General features: G+C 44.0%; 1 protein-coding gene and 1 long non-coding RNA gene across 4 annotated transcripts in view; one reads left to right on the top strand and one right to left on the bottom strand.

The window, feature by feature from the left end:
• Positions 1-1966: 1966 nt before the first annotated feature.
• On the bottom strand, positions 1967-4240 carry LOC149857316 (uncharacterized). The gene is made up of 2 exons (XR_016444257.1): positions 4101-4240; positions 1967-2771 (listed from the first exon to the last, which is right to left on the bottom strand). It is a non-coding gene; the product is annotated as an uncharacterized LOC149857316 (long non-coding RNA).
• BBS2 (Bardet-Biedl syndrome 2) overlaps positions 4213-23107 on the top strand; it is a 38992-nt gene continuing 20097 nt past the window's right edge. The window contains exons 1-5 of one of the 3 annotated variants that reach the window (XM_090063209.1): positions 4213-4508; positions 12236-12361; positions 17939-18064; positions 18345-18407; positions 20481-20558. In XM_090063209.1, coding sequence (XP_089919335.1) covers positions 4392-4508; positions 12236-12361; positions 17939-18064; positions 18345-18407; positions 20481-20558 — 510 coding nt within the window. In that variant the 5' untranslated portion in view covers positions 4213-4391. Of the gene's footprint in view, positions 4509-12130; positions 12362-17938; positions 18065-18344; positions 18408-20480; positions 20559-23107 lie in introns of all 3 variants that reach the window. The other 2 variants (XM_090063208.1, XM_090063210.1) reach the window with 2 other exon arrangements.

Below are 23107 nucleotides of genomic sequence, written 5' to 3'. Positions count from 1 at the left end.
CCACCACTGCAAATGTTGGGATGAACTCATAAAGGACACAAAGCTGTTTCTACTCTATATCATTATGTTGTTTAGGAGGTACAAGTGAATTGGAGTTTACTGTGGCATATTTTGCTATAAGGGTGCTGTAGCCCCCTTGCCTCTAATATGACGCAGGAAAAAAAAGGGGGACTCTACACAGACCTGGTGATTTACAAGAACTCAGTACCCAATAATATTTTGTATGACATTATTCACAAATGACTTTATTGTACTATTTAATTATCTAAATATTGAGGATTAACAATGTTGTTATTTAAAAAACAAGGAGCAAGAATAATGGGTTCATGGACAATTAAAAATAATTTTATTTAAAGATGTTTAATACTATAATTATTGTCTCCTCTTCATTTCCACTCTTTGTTTTCATCTTTTTCCTATGTAGGATTTCCCTCTAGTTCTTTGTCTGTAGTTGGGTTTTTTTTTAAATATTGTTTTCAATACACACTGAAGGTTATGTAGGGTGCATTGCTGCTCTTTCCTGAATTAAAATAAATTAATGAACATGTGGGTTGTACGTCAGCCACTAGAGAGGGAGAGTCACAAGTCAGACAAAAGCTTAATACTGCTAGATAGTAGAAATGTTCTTAGTTCCATTGTCTTCCATGTGTGAGCTGGTTGTGTCTCTGAGGCCCAAATTCCCAAGGGTTTTTTTTCCTCAGGTGCTGCTCAAATACTAGTCAATTGAAGACACTAGTATCTGCAGCAAATGGATTTATCTGCAACTCCTTCTATGCCTAAACATACTGTTCTACATAGGAATGCAACACTATTTTAGGTTCCAGCATAGTATTTTAGCTATCCACAGCATCAGGACTGTATTCCTTTCATATATGACAGCTAACATTTACTTTAATAGAAAAATAAGTGATTAAAAGATTGAACCCTATTCTGCCAGTAGGTCCATATGAAAAGTGTTTTGCTGCAAATCTAGCTGCAAGACCAGGGCCTAAGAGAACTGTGATTGATTCTGCATTTGAATAAACTATCTGCTCATATTTATTTAACTGCCCTCAAATGTATAAAAAAAATCATACTTTGTAAGTCAAGGGAAATAAATGCAGAAATGACAGCTAAGCAAAGTTATGATTTAGATTTTAAAAACCCCAAAGCCAGGAAATTCTAAGCTACAGCTCTAACAGCAATCACCATTCAGTCACATAATAGATATATATTATGTTTGAAAAACTAACACCCTAAAAGAGTGATTCAAAATAATATTTACACCATATATGTACATGTCAGAAAGAGGGCAAACCATCATTTTGAGTGTTCATGTGTTTAAAATTGCACCCATCCATAACATTACATGAGCAGTTATTTTTTCTTCTAATGTTTCCACTAGGTTGGCTTTACATCATCCTGCAAATAAAATACTCCAAATGATCAGGGCACGGGCTGATGATTTTGTTGCTGCATTTCCCGAGAGGACAGCAGTAGTTTCTGGACTTGGGAAACAATGTGTTGATGTTTAGAGTTTGTGCTGGCATTATGCCTGTATACTCTATTATGCAAACCCTTACTCACAAGAGGAGTCCCATTGGCTGCAAGGGCTTGCAGGATTAGCTCTGAAATACACATTTATCCACAATGGCAACAAAAAAGAAAGAGAAAAAAAATTCTCTTTCATATGCCACATATGGCTGCTACCTCATTATGAAAAGGGATAATGACAGAGTTATATAGTTGCCAGAAAACATCATGAAAACAATTCATAAAGTAAAAAGTTGTTTCCAAATTTGGAGTTGCATGATTTCACCTAAACTTGAACAACAGCCAGGCCTGCGATGTGCTGCCCAGTTTATATTCTGGGTTTTTTTGGTTTGTTTTTGTTTTTCACATGAATGCTCCCTTTGAGATCTGATCTTTCAAATTCAGAACAGTGAAGCTACTGTTGACCAGTGTCCTACAAACACAAAAAAAAATCACAGGATTTCATCATTCATTTAATGGAATTAGCAAACAGGGGCTTTGTATAGTACCTGTTTCTAGATACACATCAGGAAGTGTTAACTGGCTTTTCTAAAATAAACTTAATCTTACCATGAATGTGATTTGATAGTCTTTTTAGAGAAAGGAAGAAAAATTGACTTGGGATAGGGGTGTTGTCCCCATGTACCAAAACTCCTGTTTATCAAGCCTGATACTTTGCTTCTGGCAGTGGCTAACAGCTGATACTTCTGATGAAGGTATAAGTTTTTCATAATGGACCAAGCCAGTTATATAGTAGAGATGGAGGCTATTTTCTTTCTTGTACCTTGCATATAACTGATTTATCTTGAGAGCTGAGTACAACTGTGAGTAATTTTTGTACTGATGTCATAACAGTGACAGAGTTTTGTTATTTTGAAAACCACTCTCTGGCCTCACAGGCCTTGAGGGCCTATAACTGTCTTAACTACTGCCTTATATATCCTTCCGTCATGTCACATCTTCACCTCTTCCTTCCAGATCAGTCGTTATGTTGTTGCCTTGGTCTACCTTAGCATCTCATACTCTCCACTTCAGTTTCCAAAATCTGCTTCACATACCTTCTCCCATTGGCTCTCATGATATAATCTGACTCAATTCTTTGCACTCTGACTCAAGACATCAGGTTTTTTGTAAAGGTCCACAAGCTCCTGATTATATCTTCTCTTCCATACTCCACTTTCGTGTACTTTCCTTATCATTTCGTTTTCTGACACTTGCAGCTTTTTTTCTTTGCGCTTGTCAGTGTCTGGGATTCATGTCTGTATAAAAGGACAGGTTGAACAATTACACTACAAAGCTGGATTTTAAGGTTTTTTGAAATTTTCCTCAATGCTATTCTTTTATCCAGGCTCAACAGGCATATAATACATTTTCGCCTTGATTCAACTGTCCTTAGTGATCACTATTCCTAAAAATTTAATTTTCTTTACCTTTTCCACACTGTTATTCCTTATCCCTATCTTCTTGTGATTGTGTAGTCTATCTTCCTGACATTGATAGCAAGCCCACTTGTTTGGCATTTGACTCCTGTTTTTAAAACCTAGTCTGGCATATTGTTCCAGGCCATTTTAAACATTTCTAGTCAGGACAAAAACTCTGCAGCCAGGGCTGGATTTGCTATTAAAACGGCCTCGTTTCTCATACCTTAACTTGCAGAATTAGGTTTTGATCGTTTTAGTGGCCATTAACTTGGCAGTGGCTCAGCAGACCCTTCCATCTTAGTCCCCTTTCAGAAATACTCCCTGATGTTTCACTGGCTCGAGCAGTGAGAACTTCAATACTCTTGCTTGTGCACATGACTAAAGCCCTTTTCTCCTCCCCCCCACTTTCTCCCTGGTTCCTCACATTTTTAAAATGCATAGAGGACCCAACGCAAATACTTGTACGGATGTATTGCTAACACTGATGTGTTCATGGCTATTTTCCTGTCTTGCTCCATCAGAACATGGGTCACTATCGACTGCTAGGAAGAACTGACAATGTTAAGGAAACAGAATCAACACTGTGACCATAGTGGCGGTCTTCCTAGCCAATCTGGGGAAGACCCCTCTCCTGGCACAGGGATAGTACCTGCCAAGGTATTGTATATAAACCTCCCGCTTAGCTGCTGGAGTGGGAAGGTCTTGGCCTTATTCCCACTTTATGGAAATAGGAGACTCTTCCCTGGCTTGCCCCTGGGGCTTTACCGCTAAGGGCAAACAAAACTCAGGGGTATCCAAACCCCAAGCCTCTGGGCTTGGGCCTGCATGTGGGATGTCTGCCAAAGGTTTTGGAAACATCTGAAGCCCCAGATGGGGGTGGAAGATGTTTGCCGGTAGTAGGGTCGCTGGCGGTTCTGGACTGACTCGGATTTGGAATTTGTTTTGGCTGATTTGGCTTGGAACATGGAAAATGATTGATTCTGTTTTAAATGAGGCAAAATAGTTTTGAGTCTTGTTTCCAGTGTTTGTCAAAGGACCGGATCCTTTTATGGCTGAAGCGCAGGGCTGAGGTTGCATCTGGAGCTGTGCTCTGACCTGGGGAAAGTCTCTTCAGCCCTGCTTCAGCCCAGACCCCGCCAGGGATCGCAGCACTGGGATGCGCATTACCAGGGCCTTAATCGTGTTGCTTGGTCACAGCTTGACCTCCCCCGGGCCTCGGGTGGCGCCCGGCGGAAGCTCCTCCCACAGGCTGCGGCTCCAGCCTCTCTGGCCGCGTCGAGGCCCCGGCTCTTCGCTTCCTCCACGAAACAGCAGAGCAGGCCCCGCGCGCCGCAGAGCTCCGGCCCGTGGCCGCCGCCCGCTCCTGGCGGGGCCCCCCGGCCTGTCCCCGCCCGCGGCTGACGCGAGCGGCCCTGCGCCGGCGCGGAGCGGGCGGCCTGGGCTCGCGTTGTCGCCGCGATGCTGGTGCCGGTGTTTACGCTGAAGCTGCAGCACAAGATCCTGCCCCGCATGGTGGCGCTGGGCCGGTTCGACGGGGCGCACCCGTGCCTGGCGGCCGCCACGCACGCGGGCAAGGTAACGGCTCGCGCCCGCGCGGGGCCCTGCTGGCCGGAGAGCCGGGGCAGGGCGCGCCTCGGCCCCTGAGGGCCCCCGCGGGGCGGCCACGCTCTGCTCTCTCTGTCCGCCCGCCACGTTGTTAATCGCCCTGGAGATGGCAGGGGGAGGTGCCCAGGTTGCTTCCATGTGAATGGCAGTGGGCATAGAGGTGCGAGCTGGCCATACCACTGCCCTCCCTATTCCTCTGCACAGTGCTCGGGATTGTCTTGGGACATAATGGGCAGGAAGAAATGAAACGCATCCTGAAATGGGGAACGGGGAGGCTGATCAGGGAAACCTCTGCTCTCTCCTGCCTCCCCCCACATTTGGGTGGCACGTGAAAGCCGCATGTCTCACACATGTGGCTTTTATGAGCCACCCCTTTCTCATCCCGGCTGTCCTTCACGACTTAGCTTTTCTTATGGAAAGGGTGGGATGCTGCATTGGTGCAGTTTGTGGCGCAGAGCGCTGGTGCTGGTGGATGACACTTGCCGCACACGAGCTAGCTCGGCAGGAATACAAGATGCAGACAGCTCTTCTGATCTCTGTCATGGACCTTACTTGAGGACCAGGGTATCTGTATCATTGAAAAAGGAGAGCGTACACCTGGGGGAGGAAGTGCAATTTGCCTCATGTATGTCATGAATGGCGTGGGCAGTTTTTGTGTGTGGCACGCTGCAATCAGGAAAGAGACGCGCAGTACAGTGGCAGATAGGACAGGAGGCAGAGCAGCAGATTGGATAAGGAGCAGAAAGGAGAGCAGCAGGTCAGAGGGAGCACAAGGAAGGAAGCAGAAGGCAGAGCAGAGGAATAGGATCAGAGTAGCACTTGGTGAGGGTGTAGGGCTAATTTGTGGCACACCTGCCCAAAAGGTTGACCTCCACTGACTAGACAAGGCTTTAGCGACTGATGCTGCTATGTGTGTAGCATCTGCAACTCCCGTTACCTGAACTGAAAGTAGTGAGCACCCCCTGGGGAAATGTTAACCACACAGGCATCACTCAGCCCAAGGGCGGATAGGCTAACAGTTCAGTTGGTACTGTTGCTACATCTTAAACATTTACGCTGGTGTACATCGTTAGACAATAAGTTCTGGAAGATCATTTGAATCTTTCTTAGATTTTTAATTGCTTGTTGATCCCAGGATTGTCCATTTCATTGTGGCCAACAGTCCTTAACCTCCCTGCAAATGACTAAAGTCTTGTTAATTTCAACATACTTCAGTTTAGGGAAAGCTGTGAGTAGCAGCTGAGGACCTGAAACAATTGGCAGATACATGGAGACAATGCTAGACACTTCTGTTGAAATGAAAGATCATATTCTGTAAAAATTAATAGCCTGGGTCCCCACCCATATACCAAAAAAAGTTCTCTGTTTACACTGGATTCTAGAAATGAAATATGTGAAGTTGTGAATTCTGTGAAGATTACTTTGCAATAATGGAAAACATTATTAAGTAAAGGCTTTATTACAGTTTTAAACCTATTTTAATGCAACTATACTAGAATAAAATATAGGTTGAACTATACATTTAGAAAAGCATAACATTGCTGCATTCAGGGTATTATAATATACACACAGTTTACCCTTGTCGTTCTTGGGCATTATTATTATTATGTATTGTCATTGCTTTTAGGGACCAACTGGACATAGGGGCTTCATGGTGGTAGGCAATGGCCCCCAAGCACTTGCAGTCTAAATCTTCGAGACAGACAAAGGATTAGGGAGGAGGAATATAATATACAAAGGAAGAGGTGGCCTGGAAATATGATATTTTTTTCTTTGTCTTTGGATGGGGTGAGAGTTTTGGAAATCAGTTACTAGAATAAAAGCATGCATCCAGATGCCTGAGTAGGTGTCATAGACCCGCTTTCAAACCTACTGCTTCTGTTAACAAACGGGTTCCAAATCCTCTTTCAGATTTCTTTGAGTGATACTTAGCTATGTGGATTCAGATTCAGGGTTGGGTTTTACAGTTTCATTTGGGGTCAACAGACGAAATGTGTAGGGTAAATCTAAACTAAAAAGTTTTTAGGCATCTTTTAGTTTGGCTCAGATTAACTGCACTGTTAAAGCATAAGCAAGTATGGAAGAAACATGTTAATGTTGACTGTCTCATACAACCTTGGGCTACAAATGTGTAGCATATTAATGACTTCATTTGCTCTGCATTTTGCTAATACGGTTGTTTTAAGTTCTGAAGACTAGTCAGTCTCAAATATGAGAAGCAGTTTTAGCAACATTGCGCTTCTCTGCAAAGGTGCCACAGCAGTACTTGTAACAGTGTTTGGAAATTGCTATTTTTTAGTACAGATGGTATCTAAAAGGAGCCTTGTAAGACTCAGCAGCAGCAAAAAAAAAAAGTCTTTTCTATTACGCTCAAACCCCATGAAATCAAGAAGGCCGAAGTGCAATTGGAGTTGCAGATATGAAGGGTAATAAGAAGGGTATCTACAGGTTTGTCAGTAACAAGAAGAGGATATGGGAAAGTGTTGGATCCCTTACTGAACAGGGGAGGCAGCCAAATGACAGATGATACAGAAAAGACTGAAGTGCTCGATGCCTTTTTCACCTCAGTCTTCACAGGCAAGGTCAGCCCCAAGACTACTGCACTGGGCAGTTTGGGGAGGAGGTGAGCAGCCAACAGTGGTGAAAGAACAGGTTAGGGACTACTAGAAAAGCTTGATGTGTACAGGTGCATGGGGCCAGGTGAGATGTACCTGAGGGTACTGAGGGAGTTGGCTGATGTGATTGCAGAACTGCTGGCCATCATCTCTGAAAACTCGTGGTGATTGGGAGACATCCTGGTTGACTGGAAAAAGGCAAACATATAGTACAGGCGTACCTTGGAGATTTTGCGGGTTCGGTTCCAGACTACTGCAATAAAGCAAATATTGCAATAAAGCGAGTCACACGAAGTTTTTGGTTTCCCAGTGCGTATATAAAAGTTATGTTTACACTATACTGTAGTCTATTAAGTGTGCAATAGCATTATGTCTAAAAAACAACGTACATACCTTAATTAAAAAATTCTTTATTGCTAAAAAATGCTAACCATCATCTGAGCCTTCAGCGAGTCATAATCTTTTTGCTGGTGGAGGGTCTTGCCTCGATGTTGATGGCTGCTGACTGATCAGGGTGGTGGTTGCTGAAGGTTGGGGTGGCTGTGGCAATTTCTTAAAATAAGACAACAATGAAGTTTGCCGCATCGATTGACTCTTCCTTTCACGAAAGATTTCTCTGTAGCATGCGATGCTGTTTGATAGCATTTTACCCACAGTAGAACTTCTTTCAAAATTGGAGTCAATCCTCTCAAACCCTGCCACTGCTTCATCAACTAAGTTTATGTAATATTCTAAATCCTTTGTTGTCATTTCAACAGTGTTCACAGCATTTTCACCAGGAGTAGATTCCATCTCAAGAAACCACTTTCTTTGCTCATCCATAAGAAATAACTCATCCGTTAAAGTTTTTTATCATGAGATTGCAGCAATTCCTTCACATCTTCAGGGTCCACTTCTAATTCTAGTTCTCTTGCTATTTCCACCACATCTGCGGTTACTTCCTCCACTGAAGTCTTGAACCCCTCAAAGTCATCCATGAGGGTTGGAATCAACTTCTTCCAAACTCTTGTTAACGTTGATATTTTGACCTCCTCTTATGAATCACAAATGTTCTTAATGGCATCTAGAATGGTGAATCCTTTCCAGAAGGTTTTCAATTTACTTTGCCCAGATCCATCAGAGGAATCACTGTCTATGGCAGCTATAGCCTTACGAAATGTATTTCTTAAATAATAAGACTTGAAAGTTGAAATTACTCCTTGATCCATGGGCTGCAGAATGGGTTTTGTGTTAGCAGGCATGAAAACAACATTAATCTTGTTGTACATCTCCATCAGAGCTCTTGGGTGACCAGGTGCATTGTCAATGACCAGTAATATTTTGAAAGGAATCTTTTTTTCTGAGCAGTAGGTCTCAACAGTGGGCTTAAAATATTCAGTAAACCATGTTGTAAACCAATGTGCTGTTATCCAGGCTTTGTTGTTCCATTTATAGAGCACAGGCAGAGTAGATTTAGCATGAATTCTTAAGGGCCCTAGGATTTTCGGAATGGTAAATGAGCATTGGCTTCAACTTAAAGTCACCAGCTGCATTAGCCCCTAACAAGAGAGTCAACCTGTCCTTTGAAGCTTTGAAGCCAGGCATTGACTTCTTCTCTCTAGCTATGAAAGTCCTAGATGGCATCTTCTTCCAATATAAGGCTGTTTCATCTACATTGAAAATCTTTTGTTTAGTGTAGCCACCTTCATCAATTATCTTAGCTACATCTTCTGGATAACTTGCTGCAGCTTCTACATCAGCACTTGCTGCTTCACCTTGCACTTTTATGTTATGGAGACGGCGTCTTTCCTTAAACCTCATGAACCAACCTCTGCTAGCTTCAGACTTTTCTTCTGCAGCTTCCTCACCTCTCTCAGCCTTCATAGAATTGAAGAGAGTTAGGGCCTTGCTCTGGATTAGGCTTTGGCTTAAAGGAATGTTGTGGCTGGTTTGATCTTCTATCCAGACCACTAAAACTTTCTCCATATCAGCAATAAGGCTGTTTCACTTTCTTATCATTCGTGTGTTCACTGGAGTAGCACTTTTAATTTCCTTCAAGAACTTTTCCTTTGGATTCACAACTTGGTTAACTGTTTGGCACAAGAGGCCTAGCTTTCAGCCTATCTCGGCTTTCGACATGCCTTCCTCACTAAGCTTAATCATTTCTAGCTTTTGATTTAAAGTGAGAGATGTGCGACTCTTCCTTTCACTTGAACACTTAGAGGCCATTGCAGGGTTATTAACTGGCCTAATTTCAATATTGTTGTGTCTCAGGGAATAGGGAGGCCCGAGGAGAGGGAGAGAGACGGGGGAACGGCCGGTCGGTGGAGCAGTCAGAACACACACAACATTTGTCGATGAAGTTCGCCGTCTTATATGGGCGCGGTTCGTGGCGCCCCAAAACAATTGCAATAGTAACATCAAAGATCACAGATCACCATAACAAATATAATAATAATAATGAAAAGGATTGAAATATTGCAAGAATTACCAAAATGTGACACAGAGACACGAAGTGAGCAAATGCTGTTGGAAAAATGGCGCCGATGGAAAAATAGCACTGATAGACTTGCTTGACGCAGGGTTGCCACAAACCTTCAATTTGTAAAAAAGGCAATATCTGCGAAGCACAATAAAGCCAAGCACAATAAAACGAGGTATGCCTGTACCCATGTTTAAGAAAGGGGAAAAGGAGCGTACAGGGAATTACATACCAGTCAGCCTCACCTCAGTCCCTAGAAAAATCATGAAGCAGATCCTCAAGGAATCAAACACTTGGAGAAGGTGATTGATTAGCAGGGATCCTGGTTTCCCATAATAAACAAAAAATCCAAAATATTCTGATTTTAAAAAAAAAAAAAGCTTCACAATCCACATTTTTCTGTGATTAAAATGAAATGCCACTATATATATTTTATATAGTGGGGCTTTAACAAAAAAAAGCCCAAATCTACATTTTTCTATGATTAAAACGAAATGTCACTAACATATATGTTCCTGGCGTTCTATTTTAATCGTGGAAAAATGTGGATTTGGGGTGGTTGTTTTTTTTTAATCCAAAATGTTCTGATTTATCAGAGAAAGCCTGGATCCCTGGTGACTGGAAACAGTCAGCATGGATTCACCAAGGGCATGTCATGCCTGACCAACCTGATTGCCTTCTGTGATGAGATGATTGGCTCTGTGGATGTGGAGAGATGGGTGGATGTGGTGTACCTTGATTTTAGCAAGGCTTTTGATACCGTCTCCCACAACATTACTGCAGGGAAGCTAAGGAAGTATGGGCTGGATAAATGGACTGTAAGGTGGATAGAAAACTAACCAGAACATCTGGCTCAGAGGGTAGTAATCAATGGCTCGATGTCTAGTTGGCAGCGGGCATCAGATGGAGTGGAGGGTTCAGTCCCATGGCTGGTTTTGTTCAATATGTTCATCAACAACCTGGAAGATGGCATAGAGTGCACCCTCAGCAGGTTTGCAGATGACACCAACCTGGGGGCGTAGTAGATGCATTGGAGGGTAAGGCTAGGATTCAGGGTGACCTAGACAAATTGAAGACTTGGGCCAAAAGCAGTGTTATGAGGGTCAACAAGGACACATGCAAAGTCCTGCACTTAGGATGGAAGGATTGCATGTACAGGCTGGGGGCTGACTGGCTGGGCAGTAGCTCTGCAGAAAAGGACCTGGGGGTTACAGTGGACAATAAGCGGAATGTGAGCCAGCAGTGTACCCTTGTTGCCAAGAAGGCTGATAGCACCCTGGGCTGTGTTGGTAGGTGTGTTGCCAGTAGGTCCAGAAAAATAATAATTTCCCTCTATTCAGAACTGAGGAGGCCAGATTTGGAGTACTGTTCAGTTTTGGGCCCCCCACTACAGAAAGAATGTGGATAAATTGGAGAGAGTCCAGCGGAGGGCAACAAAAATGATGAGAGGGGTAGGAGACATGATTTATGAGGAGAGGCTGAGGAAACTGGGCTTCTTTAGTTTAGAGAGGAGAAGACTCAGAGGGGACTTAATAACAGCCTTCAACTACCTGAAATGGAGGTTTGAAAGAGGATGGAGCTGGACTGTGCTCAGTGGTGGCAGAAGGAGCAACAGTCTCAAGTTGCAGCAAGGGAAGTTTAGGTTAGATACTAGGAATAATGTTCTCACCAGGGTTGCGTCCAGACCAATGCAGCTGTGCAGTATGTGGGACTGCAGACATACCACATATTCAGCTATTCTCTGCGCTGCAAGGAAGCAGTGTGGGTTTGTTTGGTTTTTTTTGACCCCTGGATCATCTTTCTGTAGTGAGGGCCCCAAAACTGAACACAGTACTCCAGATTTGACCTTGCCAGTGCTGAATAGAGGGAAATAATGACTTGTCTTACCTGTTGGCAAAACAGGATATTCAGGGGTCAAAAAAACCTGTGCAAATAAAAAGTGGAGTGGTGCACACAGGGACAGTGCATGCTGTTCACAACTGGAGCCTGGCTGGCCAGAGCCACACTTCAGCTGCTGGTCAGGCTATGAGTGGCAAGATCACCACTGCTGCAGCCCCAGAAGGCCCCCAGGATCCCAGGGGCCAGCCCACCTGGGGTAACCTGCTACAGACCAGAGGGTGCATGGCACAGGCATTCTCTGGGGACAGCTGGTAGAGGCACAAGATGTCCTGCTACTAGTTGTCCCCAGAGAACAAAACATCCATGCTTGTGTGGATGTGGCCTAGGAGGGTGGTAAAACACTGAAACAGGTTACCCATAGAGGTTGTGGACTTTCCATCCTTGGAGCGTTTTAAGACCTGGGTAGACAGAGCTTTTGCTGGGATGATCTAGTTGGGGCTTTTCCCTCTTTGAGCAGTGGGTTGGGTTAGATGACCTCCTGAGGTCCCATCCCACCCCAGTTTCCTATGATTCTGTGATATGACTTACTACCTAAATAGGTACTTTTGTGACTTGCAAAGGTATATAGTTGCTATCAGGTTTGAAAACAGCATTTATAACAGTATGTTTTGTTTCAGTAGGTTTTTATTCATAATCCTCATGCCCGGGGCCAGCGATCGAATTTCAACCGTTTGATGCAGAGCAACCAGGATTCTGATATTTCGCTCTTGAACATTAACCAGGGTGTCAGCTGTCTAACATCAGGAGTGCTGAATCCCCAGCTTGGCTATGATTGTCTTCTTGTCGGAACACAGACTAATTTGTTGGCTTACGATGTACATAACAACTCAGATTTGTTTTACAGAGAGGCAAGTGAATTTCACATCATTGTTTTTTTGCATCTTTTAATCTTCCTTTTTTCCTTTTTCTGTTCTTGGATATATACCATTGTAGGAGGCATGAGACATCTAAGTTATTTTAGTTAATAGTTATGCTTTTGTTTCTTACACACATACATATGCAGAAATAGTATACATGTAATCAAAATTTTATGGGCAGATGACTTAAGTGCTTTGAAAACCTGTGCAGTATTTACAAGGAAAGTGCAGTGTTGTTGTGGTACGTGCATGAGAGTATTTTCTGATGCATACTGTACCAGTTGCTAATCAAAACTTTTGAAAATACTGAAAGCTCACATAAAATTACATTTCCCCTAGTCAAAGATTTTTGTGGGTGATATCTTTTGTAAATGAACAGCATGGCTGGGAGAAAGACAAGATGTAGAACAAAAGGTATTCTTCATCAGGTATCTACTGAAGGTATCTACTGAAGGACCCTGATGAAGAATGCCTTGCAGTTGAAAGCTTGTCCAACTTTATTGTAATCATTCAGTAATTCTAATAAAACATATCACCCACAAAAATACGTGCCTCTCACATTACAGGCTAGTTGACCTCCTCCGGCGGGCTTTAAACTAAGTTCATCAGGGGATGGGGGTCCACAGGAGCAAAAGATAACTCAAGCAGGTGTAGGACCTGCCCAGGTAAGAGCTCAGGTATATACCAAGGGACCAGTTGTCTCCCAGGAAGGGGGGTGCCCAGGGCTCCCGCGGGGATTAAGGTATCTCTTCACTAATGCAAGAAGCATGGGGAACAAGCAGGAGGAGCTTGGTCTTCTGATTGCAAGTAGTAAAATCGATCTGGTTGGCCTAGTGGAGACATGCTGGGATGAAACTTTTGACTGGGCAGTAGGCATAGAGGGCTATAGGTTGTTTAGAAGAGATAGGAAGGGGAAAAAAGGTGGTGGTGGGGGGGTTGCAATCTATGTTAGGGAACAGTATACCAGTTCTACCTTCCAAATGGAACCAGAGGAAGGCTTAACTGAGATGCTGTGGGTCAAACTTCAAGGAGGTCAGGGGGAGAGGGATCTGGTGGTAGGGGTTTACTACAGGCCACCACATCAGGAGGAAGAGCTGGATCTTGAATTCTCCAGGCAGCTGGGGGAGGCTGTGCGTGCAAAGGATGTTGTGGTCATGGGGGATATGAATTACCCTGACATCAACTGGGAGGAGCAGTTGGCCAGGTCTAGCCACTCACAAAGGTTCCTGACATGCGTACAGGACCTACACCTCGTGCAGGAGGTACTCATCCCCACTAGGAAAAACGCCATACTGGATCTGGTGTTAGCCTCTGGGGAGGGTAACTAGCACAGCGCAAATGCTTGACTTTAGGAAAGCCAACTTCGATGTGCTCAGGGCAATACTCAGGGAGGCACTCGGAGCCCAGGGGGTAGGTAGTATGGAGGTCCAGGAAAGGTGGTCCTTCCTCAAGGAGGCTATCCTTGGGGCGCAGCAGGACGTAATTCCTCTGCACAGGAAGGTGGGAAAAGGGTCCAAGAAACCTTCATGGCTGAGCGCGGATATCCAGGCTGGCCTGAGGGCAAAGAAAAAAGCGTACTGGCAGTGGAAGCGGGGGGCAGGGACAAAGGAGGAGTACACCTCCCTGCCCCGAGCTTGTAGGGATTTGGTAAGGAAGGCTAAAGCAGCTTAGATTAGCTTCTGGGATTAAGGATAACAAAAAGTCCTTCTTCAAGTACATAGGTAGCAAGAAGAAGTCTCGGGGTAACACTGGACCCCTACAAGGCAGGGCAGGGCAGTTGGCGACAGACGTGCGAGAGAAGGCAGAACTCTTCAACAAGTTCTTTGCCTCCGTGTTCCTGTCTGCTGATAATGGGGTGCTCTTGGGTGATAGCGTAGAGAGACCCGGGAAAGATGTGAGTCCCCCGACTGTTAGTTCAGACCTAGTTAAGGATTACCTGGAGGGCTTAGATGTGTCCAAGTCGGTGGGCCTGGATGACCTTCATCTGTGGGTCCTAAGGGAATTGGCTGGTGTCATTGCGGAGCCATTGGCACGGCTGTTCGAGGACTCCTGGTGCTCGGGCCAAGTCCCTGAGGACTGGAAAAGGGCCAATGTGGTCCCTATTTTCAAGAAGGGGAGGAAGGAAGAGCCTGGCAACTACAGGCCAGTCAGCCTCACTTCTATCCTGGGGAAGGTCTTTGAAAAAATTATCAAGGGCCACATTTGTGAGAGCTGTGCAGGGGAAGTGATGTTGAGGTATGGGTTCGTGCAAGGCCAATCCTGCCTGACTAACCTGGTCTCTTTCTATGACCAGGTAACAAAGAGCTTAGATGGGAAGGAGGAAGCTGATGTCGTCTTCTTGGACTTCCAGAAGGCCTTCGACACAGTGTCCCACCCAATTCTGGTGGGCAAGCTGAGGGACTGCGGGATTGACAAATGCACAGTCACATGGGTGGCAAACTGGCTCCAGGGGCACACCCAGAGGGTGGTGGTGGATGGGTCAGTGTCGACCTGGGAGGGTATGGGCAGCGGAGTCCCCCAGGGCTCGGTCCTGGGGCCGGTGCTGTTCGACATCTTCATTAGCGACCTGGACAAGGGTGTAGAGAGCACCCTGTTCAAGTTCGCTGATGACACCAAGCTGTGGGGTAAAGGGAATACACCGGCAGGCAGGGACTGCATCCAGGCAGACCTGGGTAGGTTGGAGAAGTGGTCGGATCTGAACAGGATGCGGTTCAACAAGGACAAGTGCAGGGTGCTGCACCTGGGGAGAGGGAACCAGCATTATGGTTATAGGTTAGGGGCTGCCCCTCTCAGCAGCACAGAGGCAGAGAGGGATCTTGGAGTCAGGATTGACTCCAGGATGAATATGAGTCGCCAATGTGACGAAGCAATAGGCAGAGCCAGCCGCACCCTGTCCTGCATCAACAGGGGCATCACTGACAGGACCAGAGAGGTCTTGCTCCCCCTCTATGCGGTGCTGGTCAGGCCGCAGCTGGAGTACTGTGTCCAGTTCTGGGAGCCGCACTTCAAGAAGGACGTGGAGGACCTGGAGAGGGTCCAGAGGAGGCCACTCGTATGGTTGGGGCCTCCGTGGCCAGCCCTATGAGGAGAGGCTGAGGGACCTGAATCTCTTCAGTCTCCGCAAGAGGAGACTGAGGGGGGATCTTGTGGCTGCCTACAACCTTATCAGGGGCCACCAGCAGGGACTCGGGGAAAGTCTGTTCACCAGGGCCCCCCTTTGAGTCACTAGGAACAGTGGCCGCAAGCTGAGGGAGGATAGGTTTAGGTTAGATATTAGGAGGAGCTACTTCACTGTAAGGGTAGCCAGAGCCTGGAACAGGCTTCCCAGAGTGGTGGTGCTCTCACCTTCCCTGGAAATCTTCAAGAGGAGATGGGATAGGCACCTGGCTGGGGTCTTATGACCTCTGCCACCCCCAGTGCTCCTTCCTGCCCATGGCAGGGGGTCGGACTAGATGATCTGTCTAGGTCTCTTCCCACCATTGATTCTATGATTCTAAATCCTGGACCATCACTGGTATAACATCACTCCAACATTACCATTTCCACTAAAGCAGAGTTTATAAATTAGTCAAGTCTGATTGTTGGTGGGGGAAAGAGAGGAGTCAGGATCTCATCATGGAGTCAAATTGTAGGAAAAATTTTAAAAGGCACAGGATTAAATAATAACTTGTTTCCCACTTCCCTCCCCCAGTCCTTGAGATATTATTATTGTCAGTTATTGTTGCTTATTTTAGTGTTAGGCTTCGGAATGGTGTCTTTATAGACGAGGAGGTTAATTTTGGTGGATTTCATTATAGTTTCATGGTTGGTAGGGTCGGAAGGGACCTGAGCAGATCATCAAGTCCAACCCCCTGCCATGGCAGGAAAGAGTACTGGGGTCAAACGACCCCAGCAAGGCGTTCATCTAGTCTCCTCTTAAAGACTCCCAGGGTAGGAGCCAGCACCACTTTGCTTGGAAGTTGGTTCCAGATCCTAGCTGCCCTGACAGTGAAGTAGCACCTCCTGATGTCTAATCTGAATCTGCCCTCTGCCAGCTTGTGACCGTTATTCCTGGTCACTCCTGGTAGTGCTTGGGGGAACAGGGACTCCCCCAGTGCCTGCTGGTCCCCTCTGACTAGTTTGTAAACGGCCACTAAATCCCCCCTCAGCCTTCTCTTCTGGAGGCTGAACAGGTTCAGGTCCCGTAGCCTCTCCTCGTAGGGCCTGTCTGGCTGCCCCCTGATCATGCGAGTGGCCCTCCTCTGGACCCTTTCCATGCTGTCCACATCCCTCTTGACGTGCGGCGCCCAGAACTGGATGCAGTACTCCAGCTGCAGCCCGACCAGTGCCAGAGAGGGGGGGAGGATCACCTCCTTGGACCTGCTTGAGATGCATCTGTGGGTGCATGACAAGGTGCGGTTGGCCTTCCTGACTGCATCCCCACACTGCTGGCCCATGTTCATCTTGGCATCAATAGTGATTCCAAGATCCTTTTCTGCCTCTGTACTGATGAGAAAGGAGTTCCCCAGCCTGTAGGTATGCTGCTGGTTGTTCCTCCCCAGGTGCATCACCTTGCATTTGTCAGTGTTGAAACCCATCCTGTTCTCATCTGCCCACCCCGTAACCTGTCTCGGTCCGATTACAGCCTATTCCTCCCATCTAGTGTGCGCGCATCTCCCCACATCTTAGTGTCATCAGTAAATTTGAACAGGGTGCTTTTTACCCCCTCGTCCAAGTCGCTGATGAAGATGTTGAACAGTGCAGGCCTGAGGACTGAGCCCTGGGGGACCTCATTGCCCACATCCCTCCAGGTTGAAAATGACCATCCATCACCACTCTCTGGGTGTGGCCCTCCAGCCAGTTAGCGACCGGTTTCTAATAAAAGATATCACCCACAAAAATACATGCCTCTTGTATAAGTCCTGGACTATCCTGTACCATTACAAAATCAGGGTGTGGCACCTCCCTTCCTTAGAGAGAAGTGTGTGAATGGAAGCACTTATTTGCACAAATCCCTTTGAATCCTCAGGGTGCTAAATATGAAAAGGAGCATCTGTACACATCTCATTACAGAACTGGGGCTTTAGAGTGTGTAGAATCTTTAAGGCAATGAGCATGCCTCTGTTACTGTGAAGTGCCTTGTACTGTTGTGGGTGTGAGAACAATACAAGTTTAAAATACGCATCACTTACTGTTGGTCCACTATAATGGACACTGACAAAGCCAGTTCTCTGCGAATACCTACGGGACTCTTGCTTTGTGGGTTGTGAAGATCTGACGTGATGTGGCAACGTTTCTTCTTTTTTTTGTTGTTGTTATGACCTCATGGATGTGACATACTGGCCTCAGCCATGTATAACTAAGGACAGTATGGGTTTTCTTGTAGACATTTGTAATTTGCAGTTGACTACTTACATTGCATTTACTTTCTGATTACTTATTTGTTCATATCTTTTTGGTTATAATTATTTTATAGTAACTCAAAGTTCTGTACCATTGCAAAGTAGATGAATGTTCTGCATGTCTTATGTGCATATATATCTAGCTGAGTCTTTGCTATGTATCTATTCTTTTAATAAATTTCTGTAGATTTCAGATGGTGCTAATGCAGCAGTACTTGGAATGCTAGGAGGTATTTCATCTCCTCTTGCCATTATTGGTGGAAATTGTGCTCTGCAAGGCTTTGATCATGAAGGAAATGATCTATTTTGGACGGTAAGGACATGCACAGGTCTCTTGATGCTACTACATTATTTTTTGAATAGATTAAACTCCGCTTGATGTTTAATGTAATAAATATTCATTTAATTGTTTAATAGCTCAAATCTTCCTTAATTTAAGATCCATGATAAATCATACATTTTTGCAACTACCCAACAACTGGATGAGCATGATTTAAGTAGATTCTTTGTTCTCTGGCCATTAAGTTCATAAAAAACTTGTATCATATGCTAAGCCAGGATAAATATTAATGACTTCATCCTTTTAATTTTAGGTTACAGGAGACAATGTTCGTTCATTAGCATTGTGCGACTTTGATGGTGATGGAAAAAATGAGGTTTGTTTGTGGCAGATGGTTCCTGTGTGAGTTCAATTGTCTTGTTGTCCAGTAGTGATTTTTTGTTGTTGTTGAATGAAAATATCAGTATTATATTTTGAATTTTTTTTTATGTTGCTGTGTAAAGTGAACTGTACTGAAAGACCTCCTATGAGGTCTTTCTTTCAGGCCCCAGTTCTTCAGAGATCTATGCACAGTTCCATTGACTTCATGAGGTCTACACGTAATATGTAAAGTTAAGCTCATATATTATTAGTCTTTGTAGCACTGAAGTCTTGCTTTTGATATGATGATCGCTAGGTGCATCTGTGTGCAATTAATGTGAAGTAATAAACGCTGGAGCAGCGTAAACTGGAGTAAATTACTATCAGTAGTATATTATATTATTATATATATAAATTAAATATATTTAAAATTATACTAGAAGAAATGCATAAGTCGGTCAGGTTGGTGGACCCCTGGCGATTGATATATCAAAATTCTAAATGGCAAAACAGTTGGCTCCTGAAAAATAATTTAATCTGTGATTGGCTGAATCAAGAACAAGTCTGTTGTCAAATCCAATTAAAATACCTTGTTTCCAATGTAGACTAAATTAATTGGTCTGATTTTGGAAATAATTTTACAAGCTTCTTGCTGATAAGAAAATGTAAGGCAAGAGTAAGGAAATCTTTCCTGTTTTGATGCTGCAATTTACAGTATATGAGGTTTCCCATGACTGTGGAGTTAGTTCCATGTTATTAATTGCAGGATCCAGGCTTTAAACACGACTTGCAAAATAAAATATGCCTTCTTGTATTCAACTGATGGTACATATTGGGTGGCCAAACTACGTCATGCGTGTCACAAGTAGCACATGCAGCCTCTGTGTGGCTTGGGACAGACTGGGGAAAGGAGCATAAAGCAGAACAGCAAATTGGGTAGGGGTAGGGGGTTGGAATGACACTCAGGGAGGGTGTAGGGCTTACCTTGTGGCATGACTGCCTAAAAGTTTGGCCTTCACGGGGTGGGGGGGTGCACTGTTAAGTCATCACAATAATTTTATTTTTTTTATGTCTGTTTTAGTGGTGTTTGAATTTTATAATTATTACTTGTCTTTTCTTTCTCAGTACCTGGAAGATCATTTATAACATTCTAAAGACCTCACTTGTGGTATTGACATGTGAACACCACTTTATAGGAGTTTCATACTGATTTGCAGCATATATAGTGATGCAGATCCTTCACCTACATGAGAATTCACTGAAAAGATCTATCAGCAGGATTAGTGACACAGCCAGTTTCATCACTTCCCCTCTGCCTTATTTTCTGGCATTAAGAGGGCTGGAGTACAAGTAAAGCAGTCAATTAAATAAGAGGGTGGATTGGTTTAAACTATCTTGACTTGTGTCTCATGATTCAGGTCATGGTCTGTTTGAATCCACATGGAATTTTAGACTAGGATTGCAGGTCCTCTACCCCAATGTAGAGGATGTAATTTCTTAAGGTGTGAAGCTATGGCTACTAGTGAGACAAGGTGGCAACTTGCATTTCCTCTTCCTTACCTTGTGTATTTCAAAACATTTTCTTAGAATCTAGACTGTGAGACTAATACAGTAATATCTTTGTTGTCCGGCATTCAAGTAACTGGAAATTCTATTAACCGGAATTTCTCTCCAACTGGTTGGATGCGGGGGAAAGCTTGTATGCGGCAGCCACTGCTGTCACCCACCACCCTGCGCTACCGCCAGCCTGCATGTGACCACTGCCACCCCCCTCCCCACCCCTGCCAGGTTATTTCAGATAACTGGAATTTTTACATAACCAGCAATCCCCTTACCCGGGGATGCTGGATAACAAAGATTTTACTGTACCTGAAAAAAGTGGAGTTTCTGTTTCAGATTCACATGGAAACCTCTTGATCCCAGATTAATTTACAAATCTTTCACACCATGATGAAGCAATCCTAAAGTCTGGATCTAGAATATCATTTGCTCAAAAACTCAGTAGAAGCTTCTTGCCTGCCTCTGGACTACTAGACGTGTGTATTTTTTTTCCTGTGGTCTATTTTAAGATTATTTTTTCCTTTCCCAGCTTCTTGTTGGGTCTGAAGATTTTGACATCAGAGTTTTTAAAGAAGATGAGATAGTAGCAGAAATGTCAGAAACAGAGGTAAATGTTTTCTAACCAACATTTTAAAAAATTTCAGATGGGTACAGATATTTGCCTACTGTAAATCTACACTGATTTATAGTTATGAAATAGTTTACAGTTACTGTAGTGATTTAATTTTATAGCTATCCTGCAAACACTCTAACAGTTGCAGTTAATGAATTTAAGTGCCTGGATTAGGATTTTTTTGCCCATTTACAGATAAAATACCACATTTTAAAGTAACTCTTACCTATCAGAAAATTTGGGCTCTTAATCAAGGCTGATGGAAGTTACTAAGGAGGTTGATTTGATGGAAAGTCACAGTCAGAAGCTGTAAACAACAGAATTTGTTCTATTGCAGTGTTTCCCTCTCTCAGAAACTCTTCAGATTGTTAAATGGCAGGCCTTGTTCATGAAGCCAGTTCCAGTACTTAAGTGCAAGAAATTCCATAATTACATACTCAAGCTGTTTTCTTTGTTTTATGTTGTTACCCTCTGGTGCTGGCACAGATTTTCCTAGAATACATTGATACAAACATGATCAAGCAGCATATGCGTGCAGAAAAGCAGATGACATGTAACTGTAGTATTTAAAAAATGTTATTAGGACAAACCTGCAACTTGTAGTTTCATAGTTGTTAGGGGCTGGAAGGGACCTTGCAGATTATTGGGTTCAGACCCCCTGCACTTGAGCAGGAAATACTGCTGGGGTAGGATGACAACTTGTTTGTAACTAGGTCAGATAAACAGAATTTGAAGGTGGAAGGTAACTTGGGTGACAGCAATCACAAAATGATAGAGTTCAGGATTCTAAGGGGAGGAAGAAAAGAGCAGCAGAATAAGGACACTGAAGTTAAAAAACAGCAGACTTTTAACATATTCAGGAAATTGGTGGGTAGGATCCCTTGGGAGGCACATCTGAAGGTAAAAGGAGTCCAGGAGAGCTGGCTGTACTTTAAGAAGATCCTATGAAGGGTGCAGAAGCAAGCTATCTTGATGTGGCAGAAGAATGGGAAGTGCAGCAGGAGATGAGTTTGGCTAGACAACAAGCTCTTCAGTGAGCTTGGAACTTAAAAAGGAATCCTGCAAAAAGTGAAAATTTGGCCATAGTACTAGGGAAGAGTATACAAGTATAGTATGGGGATGCAGGGAGAAAATTAGGAAGGCCAAGGCACAACATGAGATGCAGCTGGCAAGGGACATAAAAGGCAGTAAAAAAGGATTCTACAAAAATGTCAAAAGTATCAGGAAGACCTGAGAAATTGTAGGTCCCTTACTGAATGCAGAAGGCAATCAAATTACAGATGCAGAGAAGATTGAAGTATTTAATTCATTTTTTACTTCACTCTTCACAGACAGGGGCAGCCACCAGGTGATGGGTGCAGTTGGCAACAAAGATAGGAAAGGAGACAAATAGTTTAGAGTAGTGGAGGAATGTTAGGGATTTAGAGAAGCTGGATGCTTTTAAATTGGCAGGGCTGGATGGGATATGCCCCAGGAATTGGTCAAGGTAATTTTGGAGCCATTAGCTATCTTCTTTGAGAATTTATAGAGGTGGGGTGTACATGGCTGTATCTGTAGCAGAGACAAGGCCTAAGTGAAAGTTGTGGTAAGCAAAGATTAAGGGGTGGGGATGGGGGGAGTGTATGTGAACAGAAAATAGTGATGGGAGTGGCACTCATCCTAGTGGGAGTGGAGGATCTGTTTGTAGTGCAAAGAACCACCAAACATCTTATGGATGAGTTCTCTGCCTTCCCTTCAAGGTTGACAGAGGTTTGAGAGAGGAAGCTCACTGCTGAAGCTTGAGATGAAAGGCTTATTTATTAAACCATTTACCAGAGAGCTTAAAGCTAAAGATGAGGAGGGTGGAGTTGCTCTAATAACTAGGATCTAAATTTAACAGGGTATCCTGCCTTGGAATATTTTAAGCTCTCTGTACCCTGTAATCTGGGGAGAGTGATTTGTGGTTAGAAGGAAGTTGTACAGGACTAACAGTATATCAAGCTCATACGGACTTACATCGTAACTTCTCCTAACTCATATTTTAAAGCCACACATACAGATTCCTTGAGAGTTGTCTTGTCATTTTACAGCAGTGCCACAGATTAGCCCTATAGGCTCCCCAAGTGCCGCTTTGATCACTTTCTCTTAGTCTGCTGCTCAGCTTTCTGCTCCCTACCCTATGCGTCCTAATTATGTGCTCTGCTTTCTACTCCCTGACCTATATGTCAGTGTGCTTTGTGTTTCCTTCCCGGTCTGTTGCATACCGCACACAGAGGCTGTCCATGCCAGTTGTGACACTCACTTGTGCAGGTTAGCTGCTCCTGTTTTACAGAACTAATTTAAAATTCTTTTAAGGAAGATATATTTCATGCAGTATCTTTGGTTTTATACATCACGTGCCATTTTAAAATGACTTTTGGGTCTTGGGGATTTTTTAGCAGGGTTAATACTATTTGGGATCCTCAGTGACCAACAATTAGCATGTTGACAGTGCTGTAACAGTACTAATGGGATATTCGAATGCATAAAAAAAGAGGGGTAGTAGTAGACAGGCTATATTATTT

The sequence above is a fragment of the Crocodylus siamensis genome, chromosome 9 (assembly GCF_052110815.1).
Source record: "Crocodylus siamensis isolate JL-2025a chromosome 9, ASM5211081v1, whole genome shotgun sequence".
Classification (NCBI taxonomy): Eukaryota; Metazoa; Chordata; order Crocodylia; family Crocodylidae; genus Crocodylus; species Crocodylus siamensis.
The sequence above is the reverse complement of the archived record's forward strand: the minus strand, read 5'-3'. Positions and strand labels throughout refer to the sequence as shown.